This window comes from Lichenostomus cassidix, chromosome 1 (genome assembly GCF_008360975.1).
Source record: "Lichenostomus cassidix isolate B80296 chromosome 1, HeHo_3.0, whole genome shotgun sequence".
Lineage (NCBI taxonomy): Eukaryota > Metazoa > Chordata > Aves > Passeriformes > Meliphagidae > Lichenostomus > Lichenostomus cassidix.
Genome location: NC_139479.1, coordinates 112,646,951 through 112,660,449, shown reverse-complemented (window position 1 = coordinate 112,660,449; position 13,499 = coordinate 112,646,951). Strand labels below are relative to the sequence as shown.

Genomic DNA, 13,499 nt, shown 5'->3' with positions numbered 1-13,499 from the left:
ATGTCAATAAATATAACTTTGTAGGTAGGGCCCACAGTCAGGGTGAACAGGATAGAAAATCTTGCCGTGACTGTCCAAAGATGACATTATAGGATGTATCATAGTTAATCAAAGCAACAAAGTAAAAAGAGTTAAAAAAGGAAAAAAAACACAGGGAGGGGAGAGGAGAAAAGATGGAGAGAAATGTTCTCTTTCACTTCCCCTGAGCAAACATGTAATTTCCATGATTTCTTTTTAATGACTCTCTCCTGAAAGTGGTAGGTACTGATTTATGAAAAGCTGTAAAGGATCAGGTGGAACCCTGCAGGACGTCGTTTACAGCTGCACGGAGCGCAACCCGTCTAATTTGTCTGCTAAAGTGTGAGCTCATGGCGCACATCACCCAGACCATAAATTTCGTGCTCAGCCCTTCTGTCTAGGGGCTGGGGCAGGGGGAAAAGAAAAAGCCTGCCAGGCTGTGCAGATGCTCTGCAAGCCCAGCTTTCCCCTGGTGCGCTTGAGGAGACATCACAGACTCTTCGCAGCGAGGCGAATTCCTGCTCATTGATAAACAGTCCAGATGTCCTCTCTGAGGAGGAAAGTAACTAATTTTTGTTTGGAGTCCTGCAAGAAGAAAAATGATACTTTACAGTGCTGGTTATTCTGAGGTCACTTGCATTAAAATTAGGTCATATTTTTTTGTCATGATGATACTTTGATCCAAGTAATAAACATAAAGGCTCTTTTGGGCCCTTCTAATTCCTAATCCTAGAGACCTGCTCTATTTCAACTTGTTTATACTTTTTCTTTCATTAGTGATTCTTGAGTCAGGCCTTGTTTTATTAGACTTAAGTTAAAAAGGCGTACTAGGCTGGGGAAAAAAATAATCCGTGCTTTATCACTAAGAACACTTCATAAATACTCTTAATTAATATCTTGGGATTACAGACAGTATACCCAGAAAACTATAAATAAAAGGCATTGGTTCTTCACAGGACAAACAGTAGTCAGTGAAATTCAGGCCTTACAGCTGCTGATTAAAGTTATGTTGGGCCTGATAATCAAAGAAATCAGTTGATTGATAACAGTCAGGAAAACATCAGAAGGAAAAGGAGCAGTGTAATGTGTGGCCAATACCAAAACCCATTGTTTCACAAAGCTGTTCTGTTCTTTTCTTCAAAAGTGAAAGGTGAAAGTCTTGGTGTAATTAATGTTATGTAACTGATGTGGTATCTCCTGATTCCAGGGCAAGCCAGGTGTACTGCAGGGATGTGCTGGTGTAGAGCTGCTGATCTTGATAAAATTTAATACATACTGGAATCTAGAAGGATTTGGGTTTTCGTGGCTTCTTGTGAATTTAAACTCACTGGTATTTAAACACGTGGTTCTCTTGGTGCCTTTAAAATCTCCTCCCATTTCTGTTTGTTCCAGAGCTCAGAGGTGGCTTGGGTTTGGGGTGAGGAGAGTGTTTTATGATCCAGTTCTCCAGTAGCAGTAGCTGTCACCTGCCTGTTACACTGTGTAATCACTGCCTTTAAATTATGCTGTCAGACCAGCCACCTCTCATTTTCACTGCTTTCAGTGACAAAAGTCACTTCAAATGGGTTCAGCAGTGCTAGTCAGACTCCTGTGCAGGTTACTAGAGGGAAAAAGAATTATGGGGCTGAAAATAGACTGTGAAGTTGCAGGGACAGCTGCTTTGAACATTCTCTAGTTCAGTCTCCTGTGCTCAAGTGTAGAACAGCTAAGCACATGCTTGGCTTTAAACCTGAAATAAAACAATAAAAAAATAAGGTACTTCATTTATTGTTGAGGCTTCTAACTTAGTAGCAACATTTAGGATTTGTCAGTGGGGCACAATATTCTGAATATTTCATAAGAGTCAATTCTATCAACACACTCAACTTGGAGCTTGGAGTGTGCATCGTTTGTGTGATGTTTGGGGCTTGGTGAATCACATAAAAATAACCTAAGTTAGTCTTTTTTATATCTTCACACATTAAGTTGTGAGGTAACAACACACTTTGTGAGCGCTTCAATGGTTTAAACACGAGCATTTATTAATAAAATATTATTAATAAAATAAATCTGTATTTTTTTTTTTTTGTTCTCTAACCTCCATTCCATTATTCTTTTCTTTCAGGCCATCAAATCTCCTCCTGGACCAAAGCAACATTGACATCTCAGCCTTCCGCAGCACGGGTGATTGGCTCAATGGTTTCCGGACAGGGCAGTGCAAGGACATTTTCACAGGGGTGGAGTACAGTTCCTGTGACACAATAGCCAAGATTTCCACAGAGTAAGTTTCAATCTGCTGTGCCTCTTCCCAGTCTGTCGTGGCTGGAGGTACAGGCTTAAACATAAGCATTAAGGTAGCATTTTTATAGGGCTTAGCTGAAATTCTTACGAAATAATTTCTTATTCTTATCTAATGTTTTCTGACATTTCAAAAGACAAACGGAAATTATGTGTTGTAGTTGAAATACCCATGAAGGAGAGCTGTGTGCCCTGGTGACCATGTGAAGGCCATGGTCCTACAGCTTTTTCCCACTAGATGCAAGGAAATTCCCAGTTTCTTCCAACACAGCAGCACCGTGCATCATCTGGCACACCAGCACCACATTCTCTCATAGACAGTTTAGAAGTTTCTCTGTTGATTCTTTATATTTTGGCTTTTATATAGGAGTTTCTCTACAGCTAGCACATGTGCCAATCTTTCCATTTACTGCCCATCCTGTATTCCACCAAACTGGGTAGGAGTGCAAATTCTTTGTAGCTGTTTTCCTCCTCCATGCTAATAATTATTCAGGGGCTGAACTTCCTCCTGCTATGCTTGGAAGTAAGCAAATGGCAAGTTTACAACATTTTAAATGCAATCCATCTTTGTTCTAGTGACAAGTAAGAGTAAGGTAATGTTCTTTCTGCACCTGAAAAGGCATCAAGTAGAGTTAAAAATTTAATGCCAAAGGAAATCTTAATTCCCAGCTGGGCTTGCTGGATACACACAAGTTATGAAGAAGTAATGCAGCAGCTGTTGAACCAACAATTAAACACATCAATGCCACTAATTGGTGTATTATTGCATCTATAAAAAGGGTGCTAATGGCTTTTTATAACAATTACCCTTTGGGGACAGCATAGAAATCCTCTAGGAATGCCCAATTTCCTGTGAGCCACTGGTTAATTAGCCCTTCACAGGTGTTAAATCACCTCTGTGTTGCACAAGGAACAATGAGACTGGAGCTCCTGGACAAACAAGAGGTGGAAACCAGGGGAGACACTGGAAGCTTGGCCATGTATTCCTTCACCTCACTGCTGATAGCAGAGTACAGAGGACCATTCAGAGGGCAGTGATGTGTCAGCACTGTCAAGGAAAAACAATCAGATTCATGGGGGATGGAGGTGTTAGAGAGGCTCAGATGATCCAGAAGTGACCCCCTTGCCCCAAAATCCCAGTGCTTGTGTCACTGGAGATCACTCTTTCATTGCCATTTCTTCCAGGTAAGCAAAGAAAACAAGGCTAAATGAGTTTTTACTCCTTTTTTTGCTTTCCCCCTGTGTTTTCATGTAGTGGCTCTCCGTGGGTTTTTTTGCCCCAGGCCTTGTGTTTCAGCAATATCCCTGTACCTGGAGGCTCCTGCAGTGCAGCAATTTGAGAAGAGCAAGTTCACTGCTGTTTGCTGAGATCAGTGCTGTGGAGCTCAGTGTCCTCATTCTCACATCTTCTCTTTTGTCCAGTGACATGAAGAAAGTCGGCGTGACAGTCGTGGGCCCTCAGAAGAAGATTGTCAGCAGTATCAAAGCTCTAGAAACTCACACAAAGAACAGCCCTGTTCCTGTGTAAGGTACCAAAAGGATGTTGCTCAGGAGAGGAAAAAAAGCAAGGAGAAAAGTTGCATCACAGGTGAAAAGTGATGGCTGATAAACGGCAGAATTTAAAGGAGCTCTTCGCAACAGCTTTGGAAACGTAATGGTTGAGATTTCAAACCCACAAGACACTCAAATATTGAGTATAAATGCCTTAAAAATAGGAGCAAACTTGTTTTCTATCTGTTAATCCTAAAGGGTGGGTGCTCTTGACTGACTGTTAATGCAGATAGTAAATTTTAAAAGAAAAAAAAATACGTGAAAAATCCTTCCAAGTAAAAACCAGTGTTACTAAAACCTAGAGCCATTTGAATATTGACTGAATAACAGGAAAAAACCATGGACATAAAAGCTGTGTATTTGATCTATACAGTAAACAAGAAGAAAGAAAGACTTGCAGTATTTTTATACAGAAGAGATCTGTAACAGGTATTTTATTTCTTTAAAAGCAAGGATAATAGAGGACTATACCTCACAACCTGTCTGGCCATATTTACTATAATGTCATTGTAACATGCTATTTCAACTTCAGGAAGGAACACAGAAATAAAGTTTGTAGTGGCTTTGAGTTAGTTGACAAAAGATTTTCACCATTATGTTAACTTCCCTAACTGTGTTCATTTAAATAGAAACAAGTCTTAATTTTTAAAAGACTTATTTATTTTCTTGGTTTGTTTATTTTTTTTCATTATTGTTTATATTTATGCTTAAATACCTTAACCTGGCTGTATTATTGCCAAGTGCCAAATGTTATCCAAACTTCATTGGTTCAACCTGAGAAATTGTCTGAGGGTTAGTTACTAGATTATTTTATATTCATAGCATCGTACATGAAATACAGAAGGAAAGAAAGATGGTCTTTTTTCTAGCACCAGAAAAAGCAGCTGGACTGGTTGAGATTTCTTCCATTTGCTGTGAGTGGTATTTTCAACCAGGTCTGAGTTTTGACAGTGGTGTGTGCATTGAACTTTAGATCAGTGTCTGCCCCAAACAGCACATCCCATTTGCTTCCCAAAGGCTGCTTTCCTGGCAGAGTAAGAATCCCTGTTCCTGGGTGATGTTCAGGTGAGAGATCTGCCAAGAAAATATAAAAAAGGGCCAGAGTTGTTGCATCCTGCATTAACTGATGATGCTTTTTGAGTTCCCTGGGAAGTGGCCCTTGTTTGAAAGGATGACTAAGCTATGAAATGGGGGTTTGGTATTTAAGTTTACACATCTGAGCTAGAAATCCTCTGTCCAGGTACTGCCACCCTGTAGGAAACCTGAGGTTTTGGCACGGGTTCTGTGGTTTGGCACAGGTTCCTTAAAAGAAAGCAGAAGGGAGCCCATCTCTAGGAGAACATTCACATCTCCCAGTGGAAAAAGGAGACTGGAAGGTGGATTTTGAGAGCCCTCCCCCATTTTCAGAGCCTTCCAAAGAGCTTCCCAACTCCTGAGTTGTTGCTCTGGAGCACATCAGTTCCAGTTCTGAGCAGACACGACTCTTTGCTCTGAAAATGAGTGGTTTGAAACACAGTGTGAGTCACTTCTTGTGCTTCTTAACACCCTAGATGTGATGCCAGGCACACTGACATCGAGTCTTGGTCACCAGTGGAAACCAGTCTGTTTCCCTACTTGCCATTCTGGAGTCTAGACCTGATTCTTATGGATAACAGTGAATCCCTAAAGGTCCAAGACTGCCTTTTCTCTGTGCATGCAAAAGCAGGTAACCAGTTGGGCTTACTTTCTTCTGTTGGCTTGGTTTTTGTAGCTCTTTGAAGCATAGGGTCTATAAGTTAGGAAAGAATCAGTATCTAGGGTTTGCGGGGCTGAAATTGTTCTCCATGAGTCCAGGACTTATAAAACATCAAGACGAAACATTTATCACACATTGCTAAGCAGAAGAATAATCAGAGTTTTTCATGAGTGCTGGTAGTGAGCATGCTGCAAAGGACTGGATTTAAAACTCACAGCATAATAATTCGTAATACTTTTTGAGAGAAAAGCTGAATGAGTTTTAAAGTAAGTTGAAATGTAAAAGGAAAAATGGAAGAAAGTTGAAATAAAGCACTTAAGATGTAAAGAACATTTCTCCTTATCTTCCCTAATCTATCCTGAAATGCAGCATGCTGGACAGAAAAGCTGTGTTTTCTGTTGCTTAGTTCATTAAGAATCTTTCTTTGCTTCAGGTTGAGATTGCTCTAAATCAGACACCATCAGTGAATTTAAGTCACCAAAATCCAATGGCAAACATTGCCTGTGTGGGGACAGCTTTTTCTGACCTATTCCTCGGGATATTTCTCCTCAGCTTCATTCTGCTGCTGGAGAGTGGGGGCGAGGGGCTGGGGTGGGGGGCTGGCATCTGGGAAATGCTTCTGGAAACACAGAGCCAGTTGGTAGAGTTCTAGACACTTGGAAACTTTGCACCAACCACCCTCAATTTCCTCCTGCCATGTTTCGTGTCGTGTTCCTTGCCCACTCTAGGCATGCTCAGCATAAAAGGTTAAATCTCACTGAGGAGACAAAAGCAGCTTGGTTTTGCTTTTCTTTGCTGTTAGGAGTAGAGAGTTTTTCAAACCCGTTTGGTTTTCTCTCCCTGTCGGAAGTTGATTTGTACTGTAAGTGGCCTCTGTTGCAAGCATCCTGTGCTCCCTGTCCCCCTGTACATATGTAAACATAGCAGTGTACAATTCTTCAGTGTGGAGTAGAGAAATAGAGGTCGTGTGGCCATCTGCCTGTACAGGTTATGGACATCAAGCAAAATGCAAAACTGCTCATAAAATGACAATGCCATGTTATTGGGTTTGTACCTTTCAATATAGTTTCCATTTTATTTATTTCTGTTAACATAATCTAGTTTTTTGTGCTGTAACTTAGCATCCAATAAGCAATGTATAGATGTGGTTTGATTGGCAATATGTATTTACTTTAACTTGTATTTCAAAAAGCATTACTTACTCATTTAGATTATATATTGTGCAATTGTAGATGGCCTCTTACTAATGTAAAATGATTTGTAGTGGAAACATTTATATTTTTATAATAAACATAATGAAAGTATTTTTTACATACTGAAATACTGAGGTGATTGCTTGGAGGACAAAGTAAATTTATTTGATTAGTGTGATAAAATTGTAATTAAATATGGATAAATTCTGAGTGTTAAAGCATGGGTCTGGAGTGAAAGCTAGATATTACCTATATTATCTATTAAAAGAAACAAGCGGTGCAGGTTTTAACTAAACTGACCAGCATTTGTGCTAAACTGACTTACATCAGTCAAAGACTTTACTTTCTCCATGGATACTGGAAAACATCATCTTCTGCAGCCTGCCTATGGGATATCAAAAAAAGCTGTCATTTATTTTAGTTGTGTCAAGTATTTCCAAACTTTTGCTTTTTTCCTCTCTCGACAGTGGACCTCTTCTCATCTTATTACTATGTTGAACCCAGTCAAAGATGTACTTTTCAACAAAATAAAATAGCCCACCACGTACTGTAATTTAACCCCATGATCATTTCTTGCCTCTGACTATCTGTATTAGATAATATTTTGCCCCTGTTTTGTTATGTCCCTGCCATGTTGTTTCTGTGTGCTTCACCCAAGTACAGGGTCTTTGAAAATGCCAACATAACACAACTCAGGAATTCTCTTCCTAGAAAAATAGGAATGGTTTTGATGCTTGCCAGTTTCTTGAATTTGCAGGGTCTTTCTGTACCATAACTGATTTTGCATGCTTTTGTATACTACTCTGCTTACTGGTGCAAAACAATGAATGATATACCTGTCCTGGAGTCTGTAAGTTGATAAACTTTATGAATGTGGATGTAGCATACTTTTATTTTTTTCGGGGGGCATTTTGTCTTGGTGTCTTCACCAGAAAGGGGAATCACAGAAAAGAGTGACCCAGAGTTGGACTTGTCCTTCACTGCCAACAGCTGGACTGAAACCCACTTGCTCTTCCTGCCACCAGGCTGCTCCATGCTGTGCTCTAGGGGATCAAGAATGGTGTCATTTTATCTTCCAAGCAGTGGGGTTTGATGCTGTGCTCGAGCACCAGCTCAGGTGGGGTCTAATCCATGCCCTGTGCCAACCATTTGCTCTGTGAACAGGTTGCACTGCAGGAATTGTTTCACACTGGCTTGTGTCTATCCCTCTGGCATTGCTCGTATATTATATTTGCTCTGCATCCTCGAGGGCACAATGGCTGTTGGTGTCTTTATTGCTTTTACTGTAAAATGGTATTAATTTAATCAATTAATGCAGCCAGCTCTGGAAGGGCAGCAGGATAAGGATTTGTCTTGCAGCCCCCAGCACCAGAGAATCCCAGAATCCCAGATGGTGTTGATTTGGAAGGGACCCCTCAGGATCATGGAGTCTGGAGAGGTAACTTGCTGATAATCAGTTCAATAAATTCAATGTGTCTGTTGGGGTTTTTAGTGCTGCTCAAGTGGTGTTTTTCCACTTTGCCTTTCTTCTCAAGGACGATGCCCAGACCTAGATTTCTGTACCAGTAAAAGCCCAAGCAGTGCCAGGTGAAATCAGACCATCACTGCTGCTGTCTCACATGTGCCACTCCTGTTAATTCATACAGATATCCAGACTGTCATTCCTTTCATTTTCTGAGCTGCTCTAATTCCTCAGATCCATTCCAAACTATCACTGCCTGGTCAGTAATTCCCCATTTAATAGATGTGCACTCAGTTCTTTTTTCTCAGTCCTCGATCCAATCCTTCCATATTTCTTAATGAATTTCACTTTCCCCATTTAAAAATATATTCTAGAAATATTTCTCTCAGCTTTGATTCATTCTCACACACAAAGAGGCACATGCTCATCCAGGTTACCAATGCAAAGGTGAACAGCACAAAACCCAAAGAACAGCTTTCTCTTGGCTTTTTCATTATGCTTTTCACGTGGCCAGAGAACCTCTGATAAATGAAGTGTACTCAGTACACAGGATTTTTCAGCTCACTCTGCTTTCACATTAAAATGATTTCATAATAGCCCATATTTCCCCAGTTAGCTCATAAGAATGTCATGGGGGACAGCACCAGAAGTCTTAGTAAAGACAAGATAAATCACATCCACTACTTTTTAGATTATCCTGTCACAGAAATAAATTAGACGAGTTTGGCATGATTTGTTTATTCTTGACAAATCTGAGTTGGTTTCTTAAGACCTTGTAATCTTCCAGCTGCTTAGAAATGTATTGTGTGAGACATATATAAAAATTTTTTTCTGGTATTTGAGGTTAGCATACCTGCTCTGGAATTGTCTGGCTCTGCTTTTCTCCTCTTTTTAAAGCTCAGGATGATTTTTGCTCTTCTCCAGTTGCCTGGGTTCCATGACTTCTCCAAGAGAATAGCCAATACTTGGCCCAGAACATTTTTGCTATAGTAAATCCCACAGACTCTGAACTCCTGAGTGCATCAATCACTTGGACTCCTGGGATTCCTAATTATGAAACAGAAATAAAATGCATACAGAGAAATGTTTTAGTGTGTGACCAGGTTATGCCAGAACTTTTGCCACCAAGCAATGACTAAGAGTCATCATTAAGGGAGCATTTGCTTAGCAAATTATTTGTTGTCATTATTTGGTTTTAATTAGATTCAACAACTAAGGTCCATCACTGCTGTATCACTCTGAAGTTGGATGATAAGGTCAAGCGTCCTGTGAAGGTAGTTGAGAGCTGGGATCATGAGGAGAAATATCCTTTATCTCCACTCCTCTTTTATCCAGTGTTCTTAGAAAGCTCAATTTTTAAGTTTCATCAGTAAAGTGAATGTTTACTCACCATGGATTTGTAATTAATACTGAGTTTAGCTTTCAGCCCTTTAAGAAGTGTATGTTTGCAAGAGAGTGTGAAATAACCAGAGCTTTTTATTCCTAATATTTGGGGATTTAGGGAAGCAGGATTTTGACTTCTTCTCCTGCCACAAGGACAGCAAGGACAAAATACCAAGTGTTTAGTCTCACTGTGTTCATGAGAGCATGGAGCAAAACAATTTATTTTAAGGCACTGAGGTGAAATGAAGCCAGTAAAAATACATATAAATGCTAAAACCTATTTGTTTAAATGAAAAAAAAATAAAATAGGAGATTTGGTAGTTTTGCACCATGGTCTGACCAGGGATTCAAATAAGCATCTCTGATGTTAATTTTCCTGTCACTCCCCCCCCCCACCCCCAGCAGGAAATAGTCCTTGGGTATAGTTTACATTTTATTTGAATTATTTTATTTTCACAGGGTGGTTCACTCTTTTCACTTTCCTTACTCTCAGAGCTCACGCAGTTCAGCAGAGGCTAAATTAGGCTGAAGCCACCGAAGTCCTGTGTGGCAGAACCTCTTCCTCCTGCAGGCTTTCCCTGGTACCTGCTGTCCCCTGCTGTCCCCACCAAGCATCGTCCTGACCCCTCCTCCCTCAGCTGCTGTCTCATAGCCCAGCCTCCCAGAAAACCCAAAAATAAGGATGGGAGATGACTTGAGGAGATATTGTAGAGTCAAAGCAGTATTTCAGTAGCTGCACTAGTAATTGCTTGCCTTGTTGCACTTTTCATTTCTGGGCCATCCAAGTTTAACTCTGTCAATCCCACCAGACATTTAGGTTTGCCTGTGGTCTTTTTTTCACCCATAAATCACATTCACTGCAGGCATTTTCTCCCACTTAGGATATAGAGTGGTAAAATAACAATTTTAGCAGCAGTAAAGTAGGGATCCTCTGTATTCTCCCCGTGTTTTCTGTGTTCTCTGGGTGGCTTTTTGCAGACCCAGCTGGATATTTGCTGCCAGGTTTTTGGGCACTGCTAAAACATGCAGCTTCCCCTCAGGCTGGTTGTCAGCTGATCATCAGTAATGATTCCCATCTTTTAGTGTGCCCCTTGAAAGCTGCATCACCTTTTATTATTTAGCTATTTTTAATCTCTTTCTTTCGCTCCCATAAAGGTTTTTCAGGGGGCTTTACTTGAGGACTAAGTCACAATTCCCACTCGTATATACTTTTTTTAAAAAAAAATTGTGCCTCATTAACTGAGTTAATACTTGCCTAATTGTAATAGCAAAGCCATAAAATTCAATCCCTACAACAATGTGATGCTGTAACTTCCTTTCCTCTCACTGATGGAGCACTGGGCTACCTGCCAAGGAAGTCAAATCGAAATAGGAAACAATATGAACAAATAAAATCTATTTCTGAGATTTAAATATAGATGTTTCCAGGAGTTTTTTGCTTGGCTTTAGTTTGTTTTTTTTAATATTCTGTTATTACTTGATTCAATTTTTTAACTTTCTGTTCCCAGTTTCTCTCATTGTGCATGTGGGTTTTGGAGACAGAGGAGCTGACTCACAGAGAAATTATTTTTCTGCCCCTTTTTACCTCTTCCTCATATACTAGCTCTCCCCTTCATATAAAGTTCTAGAGCGTTTTTGTGAAAAACCAAGTATAACAAAGATACCAAAAATCTGTCTGTGAACACCTCCCCAGCATGGACTATATAAATAACTACAATTAAGCCAAAGAAATAATTAGATTCCTTCAAACAAATATAAAATAATTAATATAAATTAATATAAAATAATATAAAATAAGGACCAAATTTAAGTAAATCTCTGTTCCTGGCACCAGCCAGCCATGAGAATTGTAACACAGCTTTATCAATATCCTGGTGCAAGGCAAGAGATCCCATCAGAAGAAGAATAGAAGGCAGAAAGAAGACTTTGAAACACAGGGCTAAAGAAATCAGAAACTAATGAATATAAACATTGTGAATTCAAGCAGTGCTCTCCCTGCCTGCCACAACGCCTACTGCTGTTTGGGTTTTAAGCACTGCACTTGGGGCAAAGCTCTGAAAACATCTCATTGTGTGTATCCAGTCTGGTTTTGACCATGACAAGCACAGCACCAAAAGAACCCTTTCCCCCCAGTCTGCCTGCTTTGGTGTTTTCACTGGGACCTGTTCAGTGCCTTTTTTAGAGGAACCTCTTGCACTGGATTTCTTCCCAAACCCAAATCTTTAGTTGTTGTAACGTGTGTCCTGCCTGTCCCTGACCCCGCCCCCCTGACCCCTTCTGACTGGATGTGAGTCAGGACCGCCTCCCATCCCTAGAGATAAAAACCCCAGCAAGATCCGGAACAGCCTCTTTGGTTCTGGGCTCGTATGGAACCTGCACCCTCCCTTGCCTTCCCTTCCCCCTCCCCAGTCTCCCCATTCCTCCCCTGTTTTCCTCAATAAAAACACCATGCAGACCAGGAACCAAACAGCTGCCTTTCTAAACCTGCAACGCTTCTACAAGGACCGCGTCTGACCAGCCCCACAGCTCGTGGCCATGGAATGACCATCCTGCGTGTTCCGGTTCTGGGGCAGCCCTCCCCCGCAGCAGGGGAGAGCTGCCTTCAGGTTTTGCACTGCTGCAATTGGTGGAGAATGCGGGCAGCGGTAAGAACTTGCCTAGACATGCCGGGGAGCAGCGGAGCCCGCGGGAGCTGAGGGGCGGCGGGAGCCGGCGGCGCTCAGGGAACGGCGGGGCCAGCGGTGCGGCCGCGCCGGGCCGGCCCGAAAGGCCAGGCCGGGCCGGGCCGAGCTGGCCGCCGGCCCGCGGGGCCCACGCCTCCCCGCCGGCCTGCGCGGGGCTGCGGCAGAGCGGCGAACGCACGGCAGGGAGCCGCCGACGCGGCGGGACGCTGCCTGCGCTGCAGACGGAGACCACCCTGGCCGCGTGGCCCGCACATGGGCGCCGCCATCTTGTGAGCCGCCATTTTGTGTCGCGGGCGCCCCTCCCCCGGCGAGACCAACTCTGCACAGCCAAACACCATCTCTGCTGTGCAGCACACGCGGTGGCCGCGAGCTGTGAGACTCTCTAAAGACACAGGCGAGTCCCAAGAAGAGGACCCTGAAGGGACTTGTAGAAAACTTGTGAAGTCTGTATTGAGTTGCTGAGGATAAAACAGTGACGAAGAGGACTGTAAGGGACCGGAAAGCGGTGACCAGTCTTGTCAGTCGGCAAAAGTCTACCCAAGAGTAAGAGAGGCTCTGGGGGTGAGCCGATAGCGCCTACAGTGCCTAGTCAGGGAAATTTTCCGACCCTGGACCTCTGCTAAAGGTGTAGTTTGCAGCAGAGGAGGAGTGAATGTTTGTATGAATGTGATTTGGAGGCACCCCCCAGGGGAGGGGGTGGGAAACGTGTGAATGGCTGAAGGCACCCCCCAGGGGAGGGGGTGCAGAAGTGTGAATGGTTGAGTCATAGAACACGGCAGGGTGTAGGGCTCTGTTTTAAAACCCAGCTAATTCTTTTTTATTTTAACCTTAGACAGATAAACAAGTGTTGCATTTTGAGAATTGGGCTAGAGAGGGCTTCCGGAAAAGGCCCTCTCCACCCAATCCTCAAAAAAAGAAAGGTATTTTCTTTAGTTAAAACCCTTTTTCGAGTTACAGTATGTTTTGTTTACCCCTATTAATACCTTTCCTCCTTCCCATGTCCCTTCTTCCCTCCCATTCTGATAAGGAGGTAACTAGCAAGGCTGCATCCCGTCAAAAAAGACGCTGAGTTGCTACCGATTCTCTCAGGCACCTTGCCAGTCCCCCCCTTGTACCATCACCCTTAAAAAATCACTCCTCACCCCCTTTTTTTCTACCCTCTTCTTCCCCAAATAGCCCCTCTACCATGCTCTCTA

At 42.3% G+C, this 13,499-nt stretch overlaps 1 protein-coding gene across 2 annotated transcripts in view; it reads left to right on the top strand.

Moving 5' to 3' along the window:
- EPHA3 (EPH receptor A3) overlaps nucleotides 1-7,650 on the top strand; it is a 176,493-nt gene extending 168,843 nt beyond the window's left edge. For both annotated transcript variants that reach the window (XM_085077109.1, XM_085077099.1), the window contains exons 16-17: nucleotides 2,123-2,278; nucleotides 3,718-7,650. In XM_085077109.1, the coding sequence (XP_084933235.1) occupies nucleotides 2,123-2,278; nucleotides 3,718-3,823 (262 nt within the window). In that variant the 3' untranslated portion in view covers nucleotides 3,824-7,650. The remainder of the gene's footprint in view (nucleotides 1-2,122; nucleotides 2,279-3,717) is intronic.
- The last annotated feature ends 5,849 nt before the right edge of the window (nucleotides 7,651-13,499 follow it).